Here is a 26,859-nt window from a genome sequence, read left to right as displayed (position 1 = left end):
CGAAGTAGGATAATTTGAGTTTGGCCGTTCGTGCCTCGAGAGAGAACTCTGGGTTGATTTGTTCGATGATCCATTGGTTTGTTTTCCTGGCTGTCCAGGTTATTCTCATGAGGCTTCTCCAACATCAACATTCAAAAGTTTCAATACTCTTGTTATCCTCCTCCTTCAAAATCCAACTTTCACTTCCATTGAGTGTCACAGGGAATACCATGGCTTGCAATAGTCTGATCTTCGTAGGTATGCTAGAGTTTAGAAGAGGAAAATAGTTTAGCTCCATACTATAATAATGTATGGAGACCAAAACAGACAATCCCATGTGTCTTAATCTAGTTGCTCTAAGTATACTCATGCAGGGGGGAAAAACGTGAAGCCACCCACTAGCCTTATTATTTGCAAAACTCAGTCTGACACTTTTCAAAAAGATGTCAATGCCCTGGGGGGGGTGCTTCGTTGAAATAAAAATAATAAAAGGGGAGCAGGTATCAGAAAACATATCATATTGCTCAGTTCCCTTCAGTTTTTGCAGAGAGAAGAATCAGACACACATTAGCCATTCAAATAATGCAAAACTAGATTTCCAAGGGGTTGCTATCTCCATTTATGCAGCAACTATTAGGAGAAAGCTAACAGATGTTTGTGCAACAATGGAGCATTATTGCACTTAGGAGAGATGGAAGCCGAGCAAGAGCTGTTCATTTGCTTTGTAATATCAGACTTGAGCTGAAGAACTTCTTTCCAGAACACTAGGTGACATTGGAACACGAGACACACATATGTATCAGTGCCCCCGTTGCTTCTATAACACACTTTATTTTGTTAATTTGAAAGGGTTGATATGGTGTAGTCTGGCAGAGACTGGGGGTGAATGATGTACTTAATTGTAGGGCAGACACTCCAAGGTGTATTGAGAAAGTGCAAATTGATTAGTGATCCCAAACGAAAGCTCATTGAGATTCCAAGGGCATTATGGCAAAGGTGGAGAACTTCTGTACACTTCTCCCACCTATAATTTATTTGCTCCAGATTCTCCATCCCTCCCCAGTGCAAAATGCAGACCTTGCTTCTCCTCCCTAACATATACTTTGCAGCACATACTTTTGAATCATGAGGCTGGGGAATGCAATTTGGAACAGAGAAGCTATCTGAGCAGATAACTAAGCCTTCCTTTTCTCTCCTGATGTTTGTCTCTTGGAAATGCCAAGGCTGCTTTGGTTTGTAAGTGTGACTAAGTCTTTACTTAGCCCTGAAATTGGTATATGTGTATCATTTTGTGTCTGTGTGTGTGTACCTGTGTTGCAAGGGACAATTCAAGGTCTAATGTGAAGAGAAAGATAGTATCTAATTGGGGGGAAAGAGTCAATTAAAATGTAGAAGGAGCAGAGGAAGATACAAAGGAAATTAACAAAATGAACTGTATTCAGAAATCAATATGGAAAAATGCAGGATCTCTGGCTCTTTCTATGCTGCAAATAATAATTTATAATTACTGAAATTAAGCCCTGCCTTTACCATCAGTCAAATTAAATAGCATATTGCCAAGGCTGCCCCAAAGGAAAAATGACTATGCTACATAATGACATACCACAGTAAATAGGAAGGTTTCATGTGATGATGATGGATTAGTAGTGAAAGAATTGGAGAAATACTCAATATTTCCTTGGTCTGAACTGGTATCTGAATAGTTTGTGTGAGCAACTAAGATTAAGCTTAATTAGAATTAAAGCAAAAAAAAACCCCATGTTTTAATGTGCTCCAAGACCTTCAGCTATGAATGTATTAGAAATAAAAGTTATTATTATTATTAATAATAATAATAATATTTTATTTGGTAGTGGTGGTAATTATTGACATGTCAGCAGTTTTGATGGGGCTTTCTTTAAAAAAAAGAAATAACAATATGCATTTTAATATGGGACAAATGGAAAGTACAGTCATATCACATATTATGCCTCTAGGAGAGTTGATAACTTCTTCAACTAAAGAAAATGTGTAGTTATTTTAGAGATATCTGTGAACATTAAGAGGGGCAGTTCTGCTTCCTGGGTGCCAGTTCACTTCTCAAAGTGATTATATGAACTGAGGGGCAGCCTTGGGCTGGACAGGTTGACAGGACAGAGAAGATTAAGTTGGATGCTGCTCACAGCTTCAGATGAATGCAGGAGCAGAATATAATTTCTGCAGAAGAATTCTATTGGCAGTGGACTCCTCTGGGCCCTTTTATAGAGTGTGATGTGAGTGAGCTGGACTCAACACCACTCATTCCTGGGCAACCCAAGGCCTCCTCCCAAGTGGATTTGTATTACTACTCTGTGTTTAATTACATGAACACCTGCTGCTTCTCAAATACTACAGAATTGCACATTTTCTCCTTCTACATAACTTTATAGTCAGCTTTCTCTTTATATTCTTTTAAAAATCTTAATATTATGACTGATGGGAGGTTGATTTAAAAACTATAAAACTAGGAATATATTTTTGCATTGCTAATGAATAAAACAATATATAAACAATATAGATACCAAGGAGCAACACATTGGGAGATATCAAAATTTAGATATAAATGGGGCAATCTCAAATGACTTGTACATGTGTTTATATATGCATGTACAGTATAAATATTTTCCATGTTTCCAAAGTGTACTGGTGAATACTGAGTATCACGTTTAGATGACTTATTTAATTGATTTATATCAAAACATATATCTCTGGGTTTCACAGTGGATCACAAATTGAATATGAAGTAGTTACGCAGTGTGGCAGCTCAAAAAGGCTGATGTGCCCTTATGCTACATCAACAGATAACATGCAGATTGTGGGAAGCAATCATTAAGATCTGTCCAGAACCAGGCAAACCACCTTTGGAATTCTGTGTAAGGGTCTCAGCAACACATTTTATGAATATTGACAAAATAAGAGTTTTCCTAAATAAAGATCATGATCACAATAACGGCCTGGCAACCAGATCCAAATAGTTGAAATAGCTAGTATCTAAAGCCCAAGAGGAGACATAATAGTGGCCTCCAAATATATTAAATACTGAAATGTAAAATTAGGGGGAAATGGTGCTAATAAGGTTTTAGAGTAAAATATTAAGAGAAACAGTCTAAAGGCAATAGTTGTTTAAAACAGGCTATCTTGTAAAGTGGAGGTCTTTCCTTTGCTGGAAGCATTTAAATAGAGAGTAAATATATTTTATGTAAGGAATGATGTACATGAAAGCTTGAAAGCTTTACAGAGCCCCAAATGGGAGTGGATAGCATAAAGAGAGAGAGAGAGTGAGATTACACCTATAATTCAGACCCTACATTGAGCAAGCTTTCAAGCTTCAAGTAATTCCACACAATTCTAATACAGTAAAGCCTACAATAAAATGCATGATAACGTTGATAAACCAGCAGTAGCCATAGCCAAGTGAGCAGGTTTTTAGAATCCAACTAAATCAGATTAAAACTGTAGAATTGCATACATCGTATTTTTAAAACTTTGACAAATAAGGAGATCTTAATCTATCATCTCAATGAGATTATATGCTACATTTTTTTTAAAAATAATGAATCATATATCAGTAATTCATAATGCAAGGCTATGCAGGGAGACCTAGTGAGGAGGGTATGGCCACTAGATTGCTGAGAAGGGTTCACTAATATAGCAAAGAAAAAAAGTCTATAAAAAGTGTAACATCTCTGCCTTGCTGTGCTGACCCTTTGTAAGCTCACAGCAACCCTGAACATGTAATTATTTCTTTCCTGTTAAGTTCCATAGTTGGGCAAGATCAAGGAACATGAATTACATACAGCCATCTGGACTTTATTTTTATTTACATTATTAATAATATGTAATTTTATAATGTATTTTATATATATATATTGTTTTACTGAGTATTTTGTTGTTGTAAACTGCCCAGAGTCCTTCTGGTGGGAGGAGATGGGCAGTGACAAATTTGATTGATAGATAGATAGATAGATAGATAGATAGATAGATAGATAGATAGATAGATAGATAGATAGATAGATAGATTACACAGGCTTCAGTAAGGTATCTCTAATGGTACAGTAGCCTTGGGGTAAATACAAAATCTTGGAGACTGCAGGGAGGAATTTCCAACCCACATTTATAGTGCGTTCATTAAGATGGAGTCTCTCCAAATCAGTGTTTTTCAAACTTGGTCTGATCCAGCTTGGTTCCATTTCTTGAAAGCATTTCAGACTGCTAAAATGACCTTGTTTCTGGAATCTATTCCTTGTTACAGTCAATACTGACTCAATTCCACAACGATGGGGCTGCTGTTGATGGTATCACTATTTGTGTCTGATCTCCTACAGCTGTGTTTCTCAACCTTGGCCACTTTAAGATGTGTGGACCAATTCCCAGAATTCCTCAGTTGAAGTCCATACATCTTAAAGTGGCCAAGGTTGAAAAACACTGCTCTAAATGTTTCCAAATGCTTCTTTCCAGGTTTCTGATCACCAGGGCTGAGTTGCCACTTATAAACCAAGTAACCCACAAACTCCTCTTCTATTTCTTGATTATTCATGCCCAATCCCCCTTTCATTCCTTTTCCAGCCTCCTCACAGTCTCTCACATTTCCTGTCCCATCCAAAACTTGCAGTAAATGTCTTCTTTCCTTCTCAGCCTGCAACAGCTTGACAAATGTAGGAAGTCTTCAGTGCACAACTAGTACATGATGAGATATATTCCCAGACATTATGCAGTTACCGTTTTTCCTCAGTCTTGCCCCAAACTTAGCATGTTTCTTCATTATTCTTTATAATAAGTAAGAGAGTATGTTTAAATGTGAAACACATAAACACTTAGGGCAATGTTTTCATAAAGTAGATTAGGCAGAATGCTAGTGACTAATCCAAGACACAACACACACATGCAGACAATAAGCCTCATGGTTAAACAATTATTTGAATCACATTTTCCCATTTTTCCAATTAGGTATGAAGGGTACCTACACAAGAACAGTACATTCCAATAAGCTCTCTAAAGAGCTTTTGAAAAGACTAGTAGTGGTGAAGTGAACATTAAAAATAGTCTTTCAGCCTTCTATAGGCTTTTATTATTGTATAGTCTAGCTATATATTGCAAATGAACATCAAAACTGCAGAAAGAAAAATAAACAGACCTGAGCAATTTAACCTACAGTTTTTGTTATGTAAGTTCTAAGCAAAATAAGAGAATCCTGCAAAAATTGTTGTTGATGTAAAACTGGAAGATGACAGTGGCTGGAAATAGAACTCAGACATTATAATTTGTAAACCCTTGTTTATGGTTTAGAGTTATGTGTGAATTAACAAACCATAGTTAAACACAATGTGCAAACTCAGTCTATGTTTTTATGCCAACTGAAAGCAGTACAAAAAAAGGCACATCCTGGTTATGCTGATGGTGACTGTCTTCTTTATTCTTTTCTAATTCTTAATCATTGATTTTATTTTGATTTTGTAAGTAAACACACCATTTCTCTGTAATTTTGCACAGTGTTTTTGCCAAATGACTGAGGGCCAAACTAGACATCTTTAGCAACTATACAAGTGATTATTTTTTTAAAAAACCTAATTACTGAGTGCAGGGCATCCCCCAACCTAACGCTTATCAACAGAACAAGGAATAGAAATCAAACGTTTTTCTTCTCCTGCCATCATCCCAGTCAAAAATAACTCTTTCCCTGGCTCAGGAAGAAAAGCTCCCTTAGCCACTTATCTGGACCCGCTATTAATTAACCACATAGACATACATGCACAAGCACACAAATTTAGTTTCTAATGATGCTGTTTTTAGACCAAAGGAAACTTAAAAAAAAACCCTCCATAATACTGTATTGATGCTTGAAAGCATTGGCTGCTGTCCTCAGAGGAAGTCGCTTTTAGTATAGTTGAACTGACTTCCAAATAAACAGGAGTTTTATTTATATATTGATTTGTGTTGACAAAGAGCCTTATGGCACTTTCCAGACTGACAATTTTTTTATGGCATGAATTTGCCCTACGTAGTTCATAAATCTTAAAGTATTAAACCTGTGTTAGTCTTCAAAGTACCAGAAGACACTTAAGTTATTTTTGCTGTGACAGGTAATGCAGCTAACCCTTTGGGAATCTTTCCCTGAGTCAGTCCTTGATGTATGATATATCAGCAGTGGGCACCCACTGCACTGTCAGTGGCCTTGCGCAGCATCTTAAGAGACACACTCCAAAGTGGGTGAGCCCAGGATCAAAAGCAACCTAGTTTGGGGGAGCTTGGGATGTTTTGGGAGCAAAAGCTAAAGCACCCTCTTTTTTTCCCTTTAAAATCCTCCTAGCCTCTCCCTTCCAGAAATTCAGGAAAAAAAACTGGCCAATTTATTCTTGACATCTGTGAATGTTCTGGGGGCCAAAAGGGGATGCTAGTAAGCCCCTTAAGACCATGGGGTGAATTTTTTGTATACCTATTGTATGTGTGAGAAGTAGAAATATCCCTCCTGAGGTAATGGAGAGCAATTGCCAGATCACTCTTTACAATATTTAACTATAGAGACCAATGGATAGATGCAGTAAAAAAACAAAAACCACTTAGTATGTTCTAGGAAATACAAAATGCATTTATGTCATTTTCAAAGGTGTGGCATTCTTTAAAGGATTAACAGGAAAAGGTTGAGGGGAGAGGTTAATGTAGTAATGGCTACTAATTTGCACAGCTTTAAATGGGGATTAGACAAATAATGAAATGTAAGCCTATCCATACAGCCTCGTGTGGCGCAGAGTGGTAGGTGGCAGTATTGCAACTGAAACTCTCCCCACGACCTGAATTCGATCCCAGCGGAAGCTGGATTCTCTCTTGGGTAGCTGGCTCAGGTCGATTCAGCCTTCCATCCTTCCAAGGTCAGTAAAATGAGCTTGCTGGGGAAGGTGACGACTGGGGAAGGCCATAGCAAACCACCCCACTATAGTCTGCCAAGAAAACATCGCAAAAGCGGCGTCCCCCCAAAGGGTCAGACATGTCTGGGTGCTTGCAGAGGGGACCTTTCACCTCTCACCAAGCCTATCCATAGCTACTCCTTGGGCTGTCTATCATTTCTAATAGTGGTGTCTGGGAAGGTCTGTTCTGTGATCTATTATGTCTTGCTTGCAAATTTTCTACGAGCCTCTGGTTAGCTTCTTCAGGAAAAACAGATGCTTGACTTTAGCCTGATCCAATAGAGCTATTCTCATGTCCTTAAATTTAACTCCCTGCAGCTGAAACTAAATACATTTTAGTTTGTATATGTATAATAAATACCTCTTGCCTTAGTCAAGGCCACTTGTAATGAAAGTACCTATAGCAACAAAACAAAGTTTTCAACTAATGAAGGGACATTTCCAACAAGGAGAACAGCTTGAGAGCCTGAAGTATGCATTTTTATTAGTCATCTTCAAGTTACAGATGTAATATGTGCCAGTGCCACTGAATATTAGAAAATTGTTTTTAACAATTTTCTGGCTTCTGTGGGGTGCTTTCTTGTGTAAATATATACTGCACATCTTTGTTTAGAGGTTTTGAATACATGGATACTCATATATTGTTTGGTCTAGTGGTTAAGGCTCCGGGCTAGAAACCAGGAGACTGAGAGTTCTAGCCCCTCTGGCTGGGTGACTTTGGGCCAGTCACTCTCTCTCAGCCCAACTCACTTCACAGGGTTTTTGTTGTGGGGAAAATAGGAGGAGGAAGGAGTATTAGGTATGCTCACCACCTTGAGTTATTTATAAAAATAATAAAGGCAGGCTGAAAAAAAATCTAATAATAAATAAATAAATCTTCACACAAATTATCTAAAATTTAGATTCCAAATAAGCATTACAACAGGGACATACCAGTAGTACTATATTCTTATTATGGGAGGAGCTGAAGCTGCAGGCTACTTCAGATACAATATTACCAAACTTTTTTTTTTTTTTGCTAATCTTACTGGTTTATGTAACCATATCTGTTCCTTTTGTTCTTTTTTTTTTATTGGTTGCACAGCCATTGCTGGGAATTGTGGTAAAATCCACACTTCTGAAGAATCCAGGCTGGAGAAACCGGGCTATAGTATAGTGATAGAAAACATAATCCATCTGTAATCTTAGGTATAGCAGGCAAAGATCTGTGTACAAAATGTGCTGATTTTCTATTTCAGGTAGCTTTGATGTTGGCACAGCAATCCACACTTGTTACTTAGGTTGACTACTTGCCTATCATAAAGAAAAATAAAATAGGTTTTGAAAAAATAAGACAAAGTAAGGCATGCACTTAGTAAGACATGCAAATGTGAGTAGATTAATGGGTACCGCTTCAGCGGGCAGGTAACGGTGTTCCATTTAGTCATGCTGGCCACATGACCACGGAAGTGTCTATGGACAAACGCCGGCTCTTCAGCTTTGAAATGGAGATGAGCACCGCCCCCTACAGTTGGACACGACTGGACTTAATGTCAAGAGAAACCTTTACCTTTTACCTTTTAAGGCATGGACTTACATTGAATTTGTGTGTGCCAACATTTTTATGTACGTATGTATGTATGTATGTCTCAGACTATGATGGGCTGTTTGGCATTTCTTTTCAGTATTAGAAATAGAAATATATGTATGTATGTATATATGTATATATATATATTTTCTAATACTGAAAAGAAATGCCAAACAGCCCATCATAGTCTGAGACTGTGACCAGGTCATCTCAATGCTTACTCAATGTGTTGACTTGGAGTTAATTGTGAATGGGAATCTTACAATCCATTGGATCTCCCTTCTTACTGTAGTTTTAAAATTTCTACATAAGATTTTGACTGGACTCCTCCAAACAAAGGATACTTCCAAATAAATTGTGTCAAAGAGAAGACTGCTGCCTGTAAAGTAGCACATATGGACAGCCCACAGTAACCTGAACTGATGCTATTAATTGTACCTGCATGTATAGATCGATGCTGCAACAGACAATACTGAGATAGATTGGTTGCCTGATTCCACATAAGGCAGCTATCCATGTGCAAAACAGATGTATTTGCTTCATGTGGACAACCATCTTAAGAAGCAAAGGGGCAACAAAATAATTATATAGACGTTATACTGTAGATTTCATTTCTAATTTCCCAGCAATTGCTGTATTGGTTGCTTAATCCTAAAAGTAAGTTCAGTTCAAGGTTCAGTTCTATGAATTAAACCTTATGAGAAAATAAGAAAAATAAAACTGACACACAACGAATCAGGGCTTTAAATGCTTTTCTGCATTCACTGAGTATGACCTGGTCTAAGGTACTGTTGCTACCAAAATGCTGTCTGTGTGTGACTAATGGAGTGTAGGAAACAGAGGGTGTCACATTAGCAGCAGCTATGGTGCACAGAAACGCCAGCCAACCGAATTCCATCTCACTTCTTGGATATGATTTAGAGCTTTAGGGCCGAGGAGGCAGGCAGAACTGAATTTCCTTTAGAAGTAAAGTAGCTGTGCAGCAAGGAGGCTCATACATACAAAAGCACCAAACAAGCTATAAAGCTTTATTATAACACAATAAAGACTGTAGCCTGGATCTGCCCCCCGCCCTTTCATGCTTCAGTGCATCTCCCTTCCTTCCTTCCTCCCTCCCTCCCTCCCTCCCTCCCTGCCCTTCTTTTTTGTAATTCTTCATTTTTATTCTTCCCAACCCAACAGAATGTTGGAAATAAATAATGTAAAAGGGGGTCAGATTGTGTTGCCAAAGAACACAAACAAAAATAGCCAAAGAACTCACAAAAAAGCTTGGACATCTCACTAAGGGGAGTTAATATTTTATCAACTTCCCACTACAGTGCCTCCAGAAAATCAAAGACCTAAAAATAGAACATGAAATTATGATTTCATTTGATGTCACAACACTCTTTACGTCCATAGATCCAGAACTAGCGAAAGAATCTGTGGCAGCAGTACCCCCAATACACCTGACCTAGTCAAATACACTTAAGGTTGAAATACCCAGAATCATGGACCTCATCAACCTCTGCCTCACTACCTACTTTCAGTTTGAGAGGAACACCCGTGGGATCTCCACTCTCAGGACTCATAGCAGAGACCATAATGCAGTGTCTAGAAACTATAGCACTCCCACACATACAACCAAGACTATGGATCTGGTATGTAGATGACACCTTCGTTGTAATAAAAAAGGAACAACTAGAGAAGACACATGAAACTATCAACAACATCTTCAAATGAGTAAAATTCACATGGGAAGAAGAAAACAACAACTACCTTTCCTGGATATCCTCATCAGTAGAGGAAACAACAGCAAATTAGAAAGGCAAGTCTATCGAAAAACTAACCACACTAACCAAGTGCTCCATTACCAAAGTAACAACGCAATCTCCCACATGAGGAGCTGTGTAAGAACATTATTCAGACAAGCACAAACACACTGCAGCAACCGGAAACTACATTTATCTGGCATCTACCAATCCCCATGGGTGCCAGTTAACCAAGATTCTACTGTATAATCTTGCTTAAGGCCATAATACAGTTTGAGTTGGTTTGATGGAGCACTAGTTTGGCCCAGGAGTCTTGGGGAGTCAGAGATCTGCAGCATGCCACTTTCCAAAAGGGACCAAACATCCTTATTATATTAAGATGTTATATTATATTATATTATATTATATTATATTATATTATATTATATTATATTATATTATATTATATTATATTAATTCATGCTGAAATAATTAATGTTCCTTTTTGGTTGACCCAACATAGTAGGAACTAAAAACAAACCAAAGTTTTCCATATCTATTCCTTGTTTACTATCCTGTCTCAAATCTTCAGGGCCTTCTAATCATTATCATAAAATCAGATAAAGAGTGTCTTAGATCAGTAGGAATACAGAACAAGGATGTTTTGTTTGATGTTAGTATAGACTATTAGCACAGAATATTAGAATAAAAATAAAAATATTCAGATTCTTAAAAATCAGAACATTAGGTACTTCATCTGTTTGTAGACCATTCCATATTTCTTGTGCATCTAAATAAAAGCTTACTTCAGTTATAGCCTGAACTGAATACATTTGATGCAATGGCAAGTTTAAAAGTTAACTTTGTTAAAAATCTGCTGTTTTAAATAATATTAAGAAGAATCACAAAAATGGCCTCAGGGTAATGGGTTTTCAGATGTGGGATTTATATAATTAGGAACAATTATCACAAAGCATTGCACCTATTAAAAAGACATTTGTGACCTTCTGAGCAAGTTTAAACAAAATTTAAGACATGGCAACATTTTTTCATTATCTGTTTGGCCAAATAGCCATGCCATATAATTATTCTTCTAAAAATTCTGTTTTTATTTCAGTCACTTCCAGTTGCATTACTTTCTATTTGGTTTTGTGTATGGCAATGAATTATGTCTTCATTTACATATAATTATTAAAAAATAGAAGATTAGATAAACTTTACAGTAGAAACAGAAGTATAATTAAGGTTTAGGCATACCAAATTTAAAACATTATTTAGATGCTTTTCAATTGAGATGATTCATACTATTAGGAACTCAAAAATGTTCAGTGAGGGCAAACTGAGTTAGCATCAAACTCTGTATGAAAATATCTTCTCTATAGTAAGACATGGATAGCAAGAAATTAATTCAGCTTCATATTTGAGAAAATATGGAAACAATATTTGGCTCCTGACCTAACTCCTCTTCTCTCTTTCTTTCATCATTGTCATGAGTACTCATGGCGAGCAGGAGGGGGCCTCTATCCAGGGTGGAAAACACATGCGTAGTACTGAGGAATTAAGCAGCCATTCAAAGAGACACAGATCAGACCCGCCTTAGCCTTTGGGGTTTATATGTCTGGGTTTTTCCCATGCTTCTTCAGTTTGTTAGTAGCACTAATAAACACTAGAGACCTACTCCTCGTCTCAGCGTGATTTCTGACTGTTAGGACATAATTCACTTTTTAAACATGTGAGTAAATTAGTTTAGTGCAAGCAATTTTCTATGTTACAGAATTCCTTTTAAATCTAGTTCCTCAAGTTATCAAAAACTTACCATGAAAATAATCCATAGGTTATATTACAATGCCTAGTTGACTTTGGCTGATCTCAAATAAGCTAAATAGGGATAGTTCCAGTTAGTATTTGGATGGGAGACTATCAAAGAATGGCCAAGTCTAGGCCAGATTGGGAAGCTGAAAAACATGTGGGAAGGCAGTTGTAATGGTATGTGGGAATGACCTTGGGAGACGGGGAAGAGATGCTGCCTAGGGAATAATCAGATAAAGGGGTGTGGAGACCTACGGTTGCATAACAGGCACAGAAAGAAACTCAGAAAGGATCCTCCCTAACTTATCAGGCTGTAAAAAGAGACGGCAGGAGATCTGTACTTTCAGACTTGCAAGATTCTGTTAATGTAGCCTAACAATAAAGTAGAAGTAGCTCATCTGGTCATGTTTCCTGTCTGGTTTACCTGAGAGGGCTAATAGAAGCAATGGCAAACCACTTCCATATTTTTGCCAAGAACCCTACATGAACATGATCCTGAAATCACCAGGAGTTGAGTTCAGCTTGAAAGATTATTTTACTTTATTAATTACATGATATAAATTGCAGTCTGTTTAGACTGCACTAATGCAGGTGTAAACAATTATCATCCTTGTGTTAATGCCCAATTCTCTTGACTGATTTTTTTAAGAAATTGGGAAAATCATTTAATAAACATTCATAATGAATTTCATAATAAAATTCATAATGAATACTAAGGCTTTTTGTCTATATTGCCCAATGCGTATAAATTATTGCAGCATAAAAACTGATTTAATTGTTAAATGGAAAAAAATGGAAAACCAAAGTACATCTTTTGTTGAAATAATTGTGTTTAGAAGTGTGGGAAATTATTCTGGCTGCCAATAAAGAACCTACAATCAAGAATATATTCGCTCACTTTTTATTAATTGAACCAGTAACATTTTTTCTAATAAATTAGCCTCATCTGTCTAAATGTCTCTTTGAATAGAAATATTGAATATACAGGCTTAAAATATTTTAAACATTTAAATTATGCAAACATTTCTCCATTCCTAAGCACTTTCCTGGTTTGGTATTGAACATAGTGTGTATATTTGTCCATCCTTTTTTGAAACAGGAAGATATATCTTTCTCATATTAAATACTTAAATGAACTCCAGAAATATTTTGAATATTTTGGTTGATCTGAACACACTGCAATACACATTTTGAGTATAAAAGTTCAACTATTAACTAAACTGATATTCTCAATATTTGCCAAAGCTGGATCCTCTGTATGTGTGTATGTGTTTAATATATTAGTGAGAAAGGAGACAGTCTTTCAAGCCAATTATTTGTCAGTGGCACAATTATTACTGCACAAGCTAACAAATGTATCATGATGGTTATTAGGAATACTGTACTATTGCATACAAATACATTTCTATTTCTTTCTTTGGCATAATGAACTATGTTATGGATTTTCATAAACCTTATTTATATAGTCTTCAATTCTGATTTCACCAGGTATTTTAAAGATTCCAATTGCCTTTCAGTTCTTCTTCTCTTGTGACTAAATATGTGGTAACAATGGGCCAGAACTTAAAATTGCTTTGTATTTCCTGTAGGAGTAATCTAATTTTTGTTGCTTTTAGAACATATTATATTTATCAGTGGCAAGATAACTACTGAGATAAATGGAAGCAACAGGTGTAAGAAACTATGGCTAAGTAATTGTTAATCTTAAAAGTAAAGGCCAAAACAGACATCAAAGAGCTGCAAAGTATTTGTCAATTGAGGTAGCTCATCCATTATATTAAACTCCAGTAGTAAGTTAAAATTTGACTCTCCACCTGGGAAGTTAACAGAAGCAAGTATTCGAGGGCCAATGATATCTTAAATAGCTGGCACAAAGCATATTAAGTATAAAATAATGTAAGTTATGTTGGCCATAAGATAAATTAAAAATTATGGTCAAAAATATTTAATGGGACCAACCAAACATGCAAAAAACTAGGAGTACAGGATCTCCTGTACTCTTCTATAGGCAAGAATAATTGGGAAGTGGGAATACGAAGAAAATAAAAGTTTGATTTATGTTGCAGTTATGAAATTTACATGGTTAGAGTCCTCCAATGCCTACTTAAATGGATTAGTCTCCTAGGTGTCATGGAAGTTTTAGATTATATCTTGGATAGCTGGAATAGATTTTCAGATTCACTTATAATTTGAGATAACAGACTAACCAATTTTAAGCAGAGATTTTTATAATAACATTGCTTGAGATTAATTCAGAATAATATACTTGGTAAAATAAAAAGTGCTACAAGCCAAGTTGGGTAACATGAAGCAGTGATCTGGAAGGGAAGCTTCCTAGCACTCTGGGTTAGCAATTGAATGACCCCCTGTCATTTTGAATTCCTGCCTTGATTTCAAAACTCTTAAGCCCTTTGCTCCTTTCTGCTGTCTTTTCTCTGGGGGCTTTTTGCATTTCTTATCTCCAGCAGTCATAATTATGACTTCAGCAAAAGAATAATAAACAAAGCTACCTTGTGGCAGCAATCTACCTGCTTTGATTACGTGAGGTTTTAAAAGAAAGGAGAGGTTTTCAAAACTGTGAATTTGTCTTCCATTCTTTGTATCCTTCTACAGTGAGTACTACTGTGACATCAAGTACTAGGCACAATGTGTTTTGCATTCTATATTTATATGAAGGGATTGATTAATTGATTGATTATGTGCCATCAAGTTGTTTTTGACTCCTAGCGACCACATAGATAGATTTTTCTCCATGATGATCTATGCAAAACCTGGTCTTTCAGGTCTCCCAACATTGCACCCATTGCCTTTGTATGAAGGGATTAAAGGTAAAGGTAAAGGTTTCCCTTGACGTAAAGTCCACTCGTGTCCGACTCTAGGGGGCGGTGCTCATCTCCGTTTCTAAGCCTTAGAGCCGGCGTTGTCCGTAGACATTTTCCGGGTCATGTGGCCAGCACGACGACACGGAATGCCGTTACCTTCCCGCCGAAGCGGTACCTATTGATCTACTCACATTGGCATGTTTTCGAACTGCTAGGTGAGCAGGAGCTGGGACTAGCAACGGGAGCTCACCCCGCTGCGCGGTTTCGAACCGCCGACCTTCCGATTGGCAGCTCAGCGGTTTAACCCGCAGCGCCACCGCGTCCCATATGAAGGGATTATGACCTGAATTTAAGACATTTTCCTCTCCCAGTATGAAGAACAGTCAGAATATATATGAAAAGCCCTGTGCAATGCCAGTTTCCCCAGCTTGTCAACCTAAGATTGCCAACTCCAGCTGAAAAGTATCCTGGAGATTTCACTATCCACAATAAATGTGTGTGCATGAGTCTCATTTGTATGTGCAATATGTGTGTGTGAGAGAGTTTGTGTACTTTTACTTACCAAAAGACAGACTCCAAAAAGAGCAAGGCCAAAACAACAAGATATTAATTGAATTAATAACTACTATTTAAAATTAATTGCCTGTAAAACAAAGTACTCTATTTGTAAAATTAAACTGATCCTTTTCTGCATTTTCAACCATTCTCTCCCACATACACAAACTACTGCCCTGCATTGAAACAGTCAACTGTACACACATAGGCAATCACAGACATTCCCCTCTCTCTCTCCTTCAAGCAGAAACAGACAGAAGAAAAACAGGATGGAGATGAGGTGAGAGAAAGGGATGGTTCCACTGAGAAGGGAAAGGGATTAACAGAGGGAACAAAATGGTGGAGATGGGAATAAGAGGAAGAGTGACTAGAAAGGGAAGAGAGAGGCCTTTTACAAAAAGGGTTAAATTCACTAGACAAGCAAGTCCTCTCAAGCAAGATCTGTCCTTGAAAGGCACCCATGCTTTTCAACAGTGATGTTTGCAGCCATTTGCACCTATCACCCATTCCTTTATTTTTTGCAACTTTTATTCTTATTAGAGACTCTAAAACTGAGCCTCCTTAATTGACAGATAAGATTTTTTCACCTCAAATTTTCTGTGAAATAATATGATATAATATAAATAGTAATATAATAATATAAGCTCTGCCTATATATGTGAAGTCATCCTGATTGGAAAAATAAGAAAGAAATGCAGAGAAAATCATTTATTGCCCAGAATATTTTGAATTTTTAAACATGCACATTTATAAACTTAAATTATCTGACAAAATATCACTATCTGACTTAGCAACATAGCATTAAAACAAATAAACAAATCAAATTAATTAGCAGCAGTGAAAGATACTTACCAAGAAAAAGCCATTTTAAACAAAAATATTTTGAATGTTTTTAATGAAGGCATATTTTTCATGAAGGCATATTGTGGATCAAAGAAACTTCTGGAGTGCTATCTCAAAATTGTGGAGTCATTACCAAAAAGGCCTGTCCCCTTGGAAAATACAATTTCTGAATTGGCCATGTAGATTGTTTATAACAGACAAACTACATGGGAAAATGCTTAACTTTCTGTACCCTTTTCCAGATTCTGTTTTTTGTGCTTCTAAAACTGAACCTGTGCACCAGCTAGCAAGAGAAGGAAGGGCCCTGCTTGGAGTGAATGGCTAAGCAGAACTGAGAGCAGGAACATGCCTTTGAGAACGGAGGATGCACTCAGCATTTTGTTACAGATCCCTCTTGTACAGAAAACAAAAACACTAAAGTATGAATGATTCATAATGCAAATCCACCGGGTTTCCTCCCTTCAGAAGGCATTGTGCTCCCTCACTGGCCCTTGTAGACCAGATCCAGATTTCCATTCAGGCATCTGGCAGGAAAACCAGCCAAGCTCTGCTATTTCCCTCTGATTGATTTTGCTGGGTGCCCACAAAGTTCTCCTTGTTCACTTCTTCAGGATATATATGAAGTGAAAGAGTGTCTTGTGTGGCATTAAAAAATTAGGCTCGCTTTCCAAAACAAGGTGAAAAGAACAGGCTTATTAATGTCATGTCCTGTCTAGCATATACATACAGACAACTGAAAGGCTATGTAGAACTTCTAAAAACCTCTAATTAAGCAGAAAGTCAGTTTCAGCTCCACCCTTTGAAGCCAACTTGCCCTCAAAGAAACCTCTGTTCAAAGCTGACAGTCAATATTTTAAATAGGTTGAAAGAAAAACACAGAGCCTTTTAGTTTTGCTTGCTGAGAATGTATTTAGGAAGGGATTTCAGCAGGGTGATTCTATGCTGTATAGGTCAGGTCTCCTGTATCTTTAGTAATTAAAGAGAAAGGAGAATTTCCATATATGCAGCTTTTTCTCTCTCTGGCTGCAATCCCTGAGCGTGCCTCAACAGGTGAAAAGGGGCCAAGGAAGTAAGTAGTGAAAGGCGAGAGGTTGTATGATGAAAATAAAATCTATATGCCAACAAGCTAATTATTTGAAATGAAACATAAGCATAGCACCATCACTCTGACTGTCTTTTGATGTGAAGGAGTGGGCCCTCACCTTACTGTTAATCTATTTTTGCAAGTTTTAGAAATTTTGGAGTGAGGCCCAGAATACACTGCAACTCTAGGGTGGCTTCCTTATTCACCACAGAAAACAAAGCAAACCTAAGAGGACAGGATTAGCATCATATTTGCATACGATAATATATATTATCATGTACACTCAGAAAGAGTATCAGTAATTTAACTGGAAATAAAATATGGAACAGATGAGCTGAGGACCTGTGTGACTTTTCAGTCAGCTATCCAGAGTCTATTAAAAGCTTGAGGTTCTTCGTGAAGTTCCCTACCACTAACCTGGAAGTTAATTGATCCTCATATACAAATGGCACCCTGCAAAGAAGACAATGTAGTTGTGGCTATGCAACATTTTGTTGCAATGCAAAAAACCTCATTCTGGAGAAAGGAAAGATATGAAAATACTAACTCCTGTTTGCAAAATGGAGATTTTGGTGAGCTTGGTAATTGGCCTCCAGAGAATTGGATATCTGCTGGTGTTTGTAAAAACTTGCCTTAGGAAGAAACACTAATTCATACCTGTTCCTTTCCAACCTGGCACTAGGGGAAAAAGAGAAGCATTAGGTTATCTGTACTGGTAAGAAGTCTGTTCCTTTGCTTTTCCTCAAAGCAATGTGAAGAGTTATTTTCAAAGAGTAAACAACCAATTAGGGTTGCACAAAACATTTCAAGAGACTATGCTTGTGTCAATTCCTCCTATATCATTGGAGAACATAAAATTATTTGGCTTTGCTGTCTGAAGGCAACGATTTCTGCCTAAATTATCCAGCATCATCTCTTTATCCCTTGGAACTGCAGAGAAGATACAAAATGTGAGATTGTTAGTGAGAGAATAGCTGATAAAAATTATCTGCTGCCTTTCATGTCTGCTACTATATTACAGTACTCAGAATCCTAGCCTCTACCTCCAGATTTTAGGCATAAGGCACAGTTAAGAGGTCATGAGGAAGTTGATCTGGCTATAATGACTCATGTCAGTTGACTGAAAGCTTTTGCTCAGAAGTTCTCATCAGCGGCATTATTATTTACACCCCTACAAGACAAATACAATGAAGCATTTTGAAATGATATGACAAAGAATCTATTCTTTGTATACAGACTTTAGAACATTAATTCTCAGTTATACTGTCTGCCTGTTTGTACTTACAAAATAATATTGAGGTCTCCTGCAGTGCACCCTGAATTATTCATCCAGCATCCTGGAGGACAGTGCACCAGGGGGATGATCATATCTCTTCGTGCTACCTTATTCTATCTTCATAAGAACTTTGCAAGACAAACTGGGCAGAAAAAGAGAATACTGGCCCATGAATCAGCTTTAGAATTGTTCATGCAGTTGCACATTTTATTGTTCTGGTACAGCAGGTGGCAGCATGGAGCTAAACTTAACCTTAAAAAAAGCTAAGCAGGGTTGGACTTGGTTGGTGCTTGAATGGGAAACCATGAGGAATCCCAGGGGTATATGCTAGATTGGGAAGTGTATCCTGGAAGAAGGCAATGCTAACCATTCTGCATCCTTACCAAGGAAACTATATGGAGTCAAGCTTATCTTGAGAGAGTCTTTTTTCTTCTCCTTCATATTGAACAATAGGTGGGCAACTTTTTGACCCAAGAGCTGCATTGATTGTGGGGTTTGGAGTTGGGTGGGCACACATGGGCAAATTCTTCCATTTTGCATACCTGCATCTCATTTAAATGTACATGTATTACAGAGATCCCAACCCCTCTCTCACATTCCTGCCTTCCAGTAATCCTCTCCACAGACCTAATAAAAATGGTTGGCTTCTTGCAGCCAGTAGGAAAAGGAATACAATCGTTTGTTTCCCACCAGCGAACTATTCCTTTGGATAGCAGAGAGAGTAGACAGGAATCCTTGAAATCTGAAAAGTTTTGCAATGGTAAAGGTGACGATGATTACTACTACTAAAGGGCCAAATACCTTTAGCTATTTCCTCAGCTGCATTGGAACACTTACCCCTGAGCACTTCCCATATGACCAGGAAGGCATTTAAATTTTAAAAAAATTCCCTTCTCACCCCTATGGGTGGTATGTGTCTTCCTCAACCTCGGGTCCTCTACTAGAGGCCTGGGAGTTTGAGGGTTCTGCACAGGATCTTAGCTGTTCCTAGCACTGCACTCCTCTGGACAGAGAGCTCTGATGTTCCTGGGATCTGTTGGAGCCACTCTCCCAGCTTGGGGGTCACAGCCCCAGGTGCCCCTACCACCACTGGGACCACTTTGGCCTTCACTTTCCACATCCTCTCTAGTTCCTCCTTCAGGCCCTGGTACTTCTCCAGCTTCTCATACTCCTTCTTCCTGATGTTGCTGTCACTTGGCACTTCTACATCTGTCACCATCACTGTCTTCTGGTCCTTGTCTACTACTACAATGTCTGGTTGATTGGCCAGTACCTGCCTGTCTGTCTGGATCTGGAAGTCCCACAGGATCTTAGCCCTGTCATTCTCCACAACCTTCTGTGGAATCTCCCATCTGGACTTGGGAGGATCTAGCCCGTACACTGTGCAGAGGTTCCTGTACACAATGCCAGCTACTTGGTTGTGCCGTTCAGTGTATGCTGTTCCTGCCTGCATCTTACACCCTGCCACTATGTGTTGGACTGTTTCTGAGGCCTCTCTGCACAGTCTGCACTTTGGGTCCTGTCTAGTGTGGTAGACCCCTGCTTCTATGGATCTGGTGCTTAGTGCCTGTTCTTGTGCTGCTCTGATCAGTGCCTCAGCGCTGTCTTTTAGTCCAGCCCTTTCCAGCCACTGGTAGGATTTCCCAGTGTCAGCCACCTCAGCTATCTGTTGATGGTACATCCAGGACCTTGTCTTGCCATGGCACTTCCTCTGCTTGATCTTCTTTCCATGTCTGCTGCTGCCTCAGGCATGCTCTCAGCAGCTGATCTTTAGGTGCCATCTTACTGATGTACTCCTGGATGCTCTGGCTCTCATCCAGGACAGCGGCTTGGACACTCACCAGACCCTGCCCTCCCTCTTTCCGCCTTGTATACAGTCTCTGGGTGTTGGACTTGGGGTGGAAGCCTCCATACATTGTGAGGAGCTTCCGGGTCTTCACATCAGCAGCCTCCATGTCCTCCTTTGGCCAGTTCACTATACTGGCAGGGTATCTGATGACTGGCAGGGCCTACATGTTGATGGTGTGGATCTTGTTCTTCCCATTGAGCTGGGTCTTTAGGACCTGTCTTATCCTTTGGTGGTACTTGGTTGTTGCTGTCTTCCTTGCCTCCACATTGTGGTTCCCATGTGTCTGTGGGATACCAAGGTACTTGTAGCTGGTCTGTATGTCTGCTGTGTGGCCTGCTGGTAGTTCTACCCCATCAGTCTTAACTACCTTCCCTCTCTCTACTACCTTCTGGCCACACTTCTCTAGTCCGAATGACATCCCAATGTCCTCACTGTAGATCCATGTCAGGTGGATCAGCGAGTTGATATCTCATTCACTCTTAGCATACAGCTTGATGTCATCCATGTAGAGGAGGTCCCTGATAATAGTTCCACTCCTGAACTTGTATCCATATCCACTTGTGATAATCTGGCTGAGGGGGTTCAAGCCTATGCAGAACAGCAGTGGGGACACTTGATGGACACTTGTGCAAGTTGCCTTGAGTTGACTTCCAGTGTTGTCTTCCACAGTCCCATTGAGTTCTTGAGGAAGGTCCTGAGTGTCAACAGGACACTCAACAGGACCTACAGTATATATAGAGAGAGGCGGGGTGGGGGGGGAGAGAGTGTGTGTGTGTGTGTGTGTGTTAGGGAGTAATTATACTGTGATTCCTATAAAGCCATCACATACATGATTGGATCACCTGCAAGAACACCCTTGATGGATTGTTACTGTCGAAAAGAATATTTTAAAACGAAGATGCATTTTCTTCTCTTGGGCTTTCGTTTGTTTTATCCTTTTAAACAATAAACCTATGATCCTTCTTACTGTTAGTTGGAAGGATCGGTTTCTAGTGAAAGTTTTGTCTCATATTCAACTCACCTTTTATTGAATGACAATTTTATTTCTGTTGAAGGATGTTGCTATTCAAGGACACGGGTGGAAAGAGGCAATCCTTCACGTAACCAAAAGGAATCTGATAGAAAGCTTTGTATTTTAAACATAGCTCTGCAGGAGCTTTTCTTAATGGCTCTGAGGATTAGATTCTGCTTCCTGCCATATATCTTGCAGCAAGCTAAGAATCTGCATTTCAGCAGATAGAATAAAGTTCATCTCAAGACCTTATTTGACATTCACACACCCATAACTCCCCTTTCCTTAAAACTCTCGTTAAGCTTCTTGCTGACACTGCATTGTCCTAGGCCAAGAAATGGGGGGCAGGCGGGACCACTAGAAGGCAGTCCCAAGCCTAGCTCTTAAGCATGTGCTCCTGTGTTTCATTCACCCTACCAGTCAGATGGCTAATTACACGTTGCCAATAAAAGGATGAAAGTGACCATAGCTTTGTATAAAATGTATGTGTGCTAATTTACATATGTGGTACACCTTTTGAAAGAACAATTATAAATGAATCAAAAATGTGTCTGATGACATCGCAGGGAAACATTGTGACTAGGTGTTTTGTGTGTTTGCTCAATCTGTTGCCCAGTGCTAGCTTTTGATGATGGGCAATATCAAGGTTAGCTGATTTGCCTCAGATCATAAAAGCACAAGAAAAGTCATGCTGACACCTTGAAAGGATATTGTAGAGCTGAGAAAACCAATGAAAATGTCAGGCAGAATAACTAAGGAGCTGAAGTAATTCCCCCATAAGCTGCTCTCCTTAAAACATACAGTGTGTAATATAATATAGTGGAAACCATCTCTTTAGGGTTATTGTGGCCATGTTGATATTATAATTCCTCTACTGTAGTGCTATCCCAATGAAGTTTTCTCTGAATAATTATTTTGGCAGGATTAAAGTCTATGAATATGTTGTGTCTCTTTCTGTTTTTCACAATGGGGCTAAATGTATACAAATGTATGACTTTAGAAATCTAGGTTAAAGTTGCTACTTTAGGTAGCTTTCTTTTCCTTGCTTTTGTGTTATTCTTCACTTGTTTTACCCTTTTATCGTCTTTTTCTTTTTCTATTTCTTCTTCTATGTTTCTGTGGTTTTGTAAATCTTTGTAAAATCTTCTTTTAATAAAAATTATTTTAAAAAAAGAAATCAGGGTTATCAATGGGTGTAGATTTTTGGATTGAAGAATTTATCTGCAGACCCTTAAATGTTTTCCAATCTGATTGCTTTTTAACTTCATTTCTGTTGTAAAGTTTGTTTTTCCCAGTTTTTCCTGTTGTTACCTGAACATTCCATAATATATGATATGATTAGAATATTTTAATGTTAATATGGTACTAAAAATTAAGCACAAGCAATCAATTTACAAATCTGGTAACTGTTTTTATAAAGTTGATTCCATACATTTAAGCCCATCTACATCCATGGATGGAGGAATCTTTCACTTTTTTCTCAGTTCCTTGTTTCTGTGAATCTGTGTCCTCAAATTTGAGATATTTTTTAATTATTTGAATCAAATTTGTATGTATTTTTGGGGTTTGCAGAGGGAGAACTATTAGGATTTTTTCTTCTTTTTTAAATTTCTGCAATAATTGGGGTTCCCCCAAGCATTCTGATGTCTTTTTAAAGGCTCCATTTTGGCTGCAATGCTGACAACAGTTATCACCTAAGTTCAGTGTGTTTATATTATATGAAAATATGGAAATGGCTTAATTTTGGATGTCAGTAAACTGTAGACATCATCCACCTACAAATGGAAATGCTGTTTATCATACTTTATTAATCTGTGCAACTAAATTTTATTTCCTTATTATATGTGTGTATATTTTTATTGCAGTTTACTCTTCACAAAAGTAAAACTGGAATTAGTACATAAAGGACCAGAAGAGGCTTTAGTGACCTGTAGACATATGTTGCATCAGTGGCAGATGTTGTATGTTTCCCAGCAAAGGTAGGCTTTTCTTTAATTGAAACTGGATTTTCTTTAAATGAAGATGCAAAAAGGGTTGTCTGGGCAGGGCTACCAATGGGATATATGCCTAGGGCAGTTTCATACCCCCAAATTTCATGAACAGCTGCAAAATGTGAGCCATATTGAATTAAGCCAAAGTGCCTGTTAATCTAGCATTCTGTGTCACACGGTGGCCAGCCAGACACATCCAGGGAGTTTACAAGCATGGACAGAGGGCAGTCGTGCTCTTCTACTATCACTCCTCAGTAGCTGGTATGTAAGGAATGCTGTGATTCAGGAGATAGTATTCAACCATTAGGAATAGTGACCATTTATAGGCCCATCGTCCATGGAATTGTTTATTTAAACTGGTATGACTTAGATGGGTCTCCAGCCTAAAGTTTGCAAAGGACTTCCTTTTATTGATCCTGAATCTTTCCTCATTTAGTTTCAATGGCTGAGTTTTAACATTATGAGAGAAGGAAACAAACTTCTCACTGTCCATATTTTTCATTAGTTATTACATTTCTCCATACAGTCTTTACATTTCATACACTGAAATGTATCTACCATTTTAAAGCACATTCAACCAGTTTTAGGGGATGTAATTTAGGAGCTCTTCACATCCTTCATCAGTGTTTCCATTCTGAACGATTCTGTGTCATCAATAGGCTTGTGCATGTTATTGTTCACCCCTTGAACAAGTTAAAAAAGCAGAGATCCCAGTGCAGGATTAAATATCAGGAAGAAGTCTAGGCCAGGCCTTTCTAGCAGGCTAGCATTTGTTTGCAGTTTTTTTGTGAAGTAATAGTCCCTCATGTGAGAGCACTACACTTTTAATCTGTGATATAGTTCCTGTAGGACAGTGTATCTCAACCTTGACCACTTTAAGATGTGGGGACTTCAACTCCCAGAATTCCCCAGCCAGCACACATCTTAAAGTGGTCAAGGTTGAGAAACACTGCTGTAGGAGATCAGACATAAATAGTGATACCATCAATAGCAGCACCATCATTGTGGAAATGAGCCAATATTGTCTGTAATAAGGAATAGATTCCAGAAACAAGGTCATCTTAGCATCCTGAAATGCTTTCAAGAAATGGAACCAAGGTGATCTTCAGGGTAACTCTGCCACTGGCTTGCAGCCCAACCACAGCTTCCCATAGGGATGGGGATGATCCTGGTGACCACAACATAATTAAGAAGCGGGACAACTCCCTCTACTACCCATTCCTGGCTCTATTGTCAACCAGCATAATATTTGCTCAGAAACCAGGCCAGCTTGATTTAACCTACCAAGGAATGGGTGAAGACTGAGCCCCTCAGTAACTGAGTAAGGAGATGGGCCTGCAGCAGAACAGCATCTGGGAAAGAAGGGAGAAAGAACGAATAAGCCCCGCACCAATCCATCCAGCTGTCCTGATGGCAAAAGGATTAACACCATAGTGACATTCCACTGGTTCATATGTGCAGCAGCCCCAAGTGTGTCTGGTACAAGATTCTTGAAGACCTGGAGCTATCTCTATCACCAGGTGATCAAAGAAGAAAGCTTTCCAAAAAATGAGCATTCTTTTTAGGCCTTAAATTGGCAAATGTATATGTGGGCCAGCTGGCTAGTAGACATTATTATGGGTTATTAGCATGTCTAAACATTTTCAAGGCTACCTTGCAAGGTGCTGACGATCACCTATAAAGCCAAAGATGGCATAGGGCCAGGCAACTTGTAGGACTGCCTCTCTTTCATTGTTTCTGCTCACCCCACCAGATTTAGTAGAGAGGGATCCTTTCTATAAAACAATGCCATCTTGTTGGACCCCGGAGTTGTGCTTTCTCAGTGGCAGCACCTGCCTTATAGAACAGCATTTTCCTAGAGCAGCGTTTCTCAGCCAGGGTTCTGTGGAACCCCAGGGTTTGGCAGGAGGTCACTAGGGGTTCCCTGGGAGATCATGATTTATTTTTAAAAATTATTAAAAATTCAGGCAACTTCACATTAGAGAGGTAAGTTTCTTTCTTTAGTTTTAGTTTAAGAACACTGTTAAGGCACATATATAGGCCTACAGATGAAACAAATATAATAATTTTGTAACGTCTGGCCTATATTTGAGCCTGAATGTGCAGGGGTTCCCCAAGACCTGAAAAATATTTCAACGGTTCCTCCAGGGTCAAAAGGTTGAGAAAGGCTTCCTAGAGATTCAGATGGCCCCAACCGTGTTAGCCTTTTGCAGGGCACTGAAGACCTGGCTGTTTCCGCAGGCATTTGGGTCAGGTGATTAGATGGCTCTGCTATTGCTGATGTGCTTTTTTCACCCTGTAAGTGGGGTTGTTGTCTAACCTCAGGCAGCTGGGGTTATATATTGTGAGTTTTTCTGTGTTTTTAATCCTTGCAAGACACACAGAATCTCATGTGAGATGGGCGGCTGTATAAATCATTTAAATAAATAAATACCTGAGTAAGAGCAGCAATTCAATGTAAAAAATATTGTTGTTAAACAATGCATGATGATGATATAGTTAATGTTGTTATTTCACAGAGATGGAAGAAGCCATTTGGGCCACCAAGTGCAATACCCTTTTGCATGCAGGAATCCAAATTAAAGCATCCTTATTGTCTAGCTTCCATTTGAACACATCCAACAAAGGGTGTCGACCCACTTCCTGGCTAATTGATTCTACTGCCCAGCTGCCCTTTTTTATAACGTTCAATCAGAATCTGCCTTCCTGCCATTTAAATCCATTATTCCATCTCCTCTACTTAGTATGAGAAGAAAAAGGAGGTTGTATTTCTCCACTGCACCCGCTTACATACTTGTAAATCCTGGAGTGGATTTACAAGCATGTTAGTGGGTCCAGGATTCCTGCCTAAATCTAAATATAGGTGCCTGAGTAAGAGACCTGAAATTTGTAGAAACCATTAAGCGCCCATGAGCAAGCATTGAAAGATGTGCTACTTTATCTCCCTTGGAAATGAGAAGGGAGGCAGTATCATATAACCAGCCAAGTCTGTAAGAACCACAGCTTGGGAAATAACCATCATGGTAACCAAGCCTTGTTTGGAGAATGGCAAGTGCAGGATCCCAGGGACCATCCCCCCTTCCAGAGCGAAGGCAGGAGTGTCTTCCCAACACTATCCCATTCCACAGATAAATCTGCAAACTATTCTAACTAATGGTTGCCACTTAGAATTCATTACAGCTTTGCAGATCAAGGCAAATGGACAGACCAGAACTAATCTGAAGTCACTCCCAGCTGCCGGGCATATTCCATTGAGAGCACAAACCTTATCGGATCCTTGCACTCAGACAGAGAGAGAGAGAAGAAAAGAAATCCCCTGTATGGGATGTCAGGACATTTACAGTGCCCATAGAAACAGCTCTTCATGTTTTTCTGGCAAAATGCCACCAGCTGGCATACTAGCAGAGGTTGCTTGTTGTTCT

At 38.7% G+C, this 26,859-nt stretch overlaps 1 protein-coding gene across 1 annotated transcript in view; it reads left to right on the top strand.

Moving 5' to 3' along the window:
- Window positions 1-26,859, top strand: part of TTC7A (tetratricopeptide repeat domain 7A) — a 215,331-nt gene that overhangs the window by 107,158 nt on the left and 81,314 nt on the right. Inside the window, exon 16 of the mRNA XM_063302680.1 lies at window positions 23,312-23,425. Within this exon, the coding sequence (XP_063158750.1) occupies window positions 23,312-23,425 (114 nt within the window). The remainder of the gene's footprint in view (window positions 1-23,311; window positions 23,426-26,859) is intronic.

The sequence above is a fragment of the Candoia aspera genome, chromosome 1 (assembly GCF_035149785.1).
Source record: "Candoia aspera isolate rCanAsp1 chromosome 1, rCanAsp1.hap2, whole genome shotgun sequence".
Lineage (NCBI taxonomy): Eukaryota > Metazoa > Chordata > Lepidosauria > Squamata > Boidae > Candoia > Candoia aspera.
The sequence above is the reverse complement of the archived record's forward strand: the minus strand, read 5'-3'. Positions and strand labels throughout refer to the sequence as shown.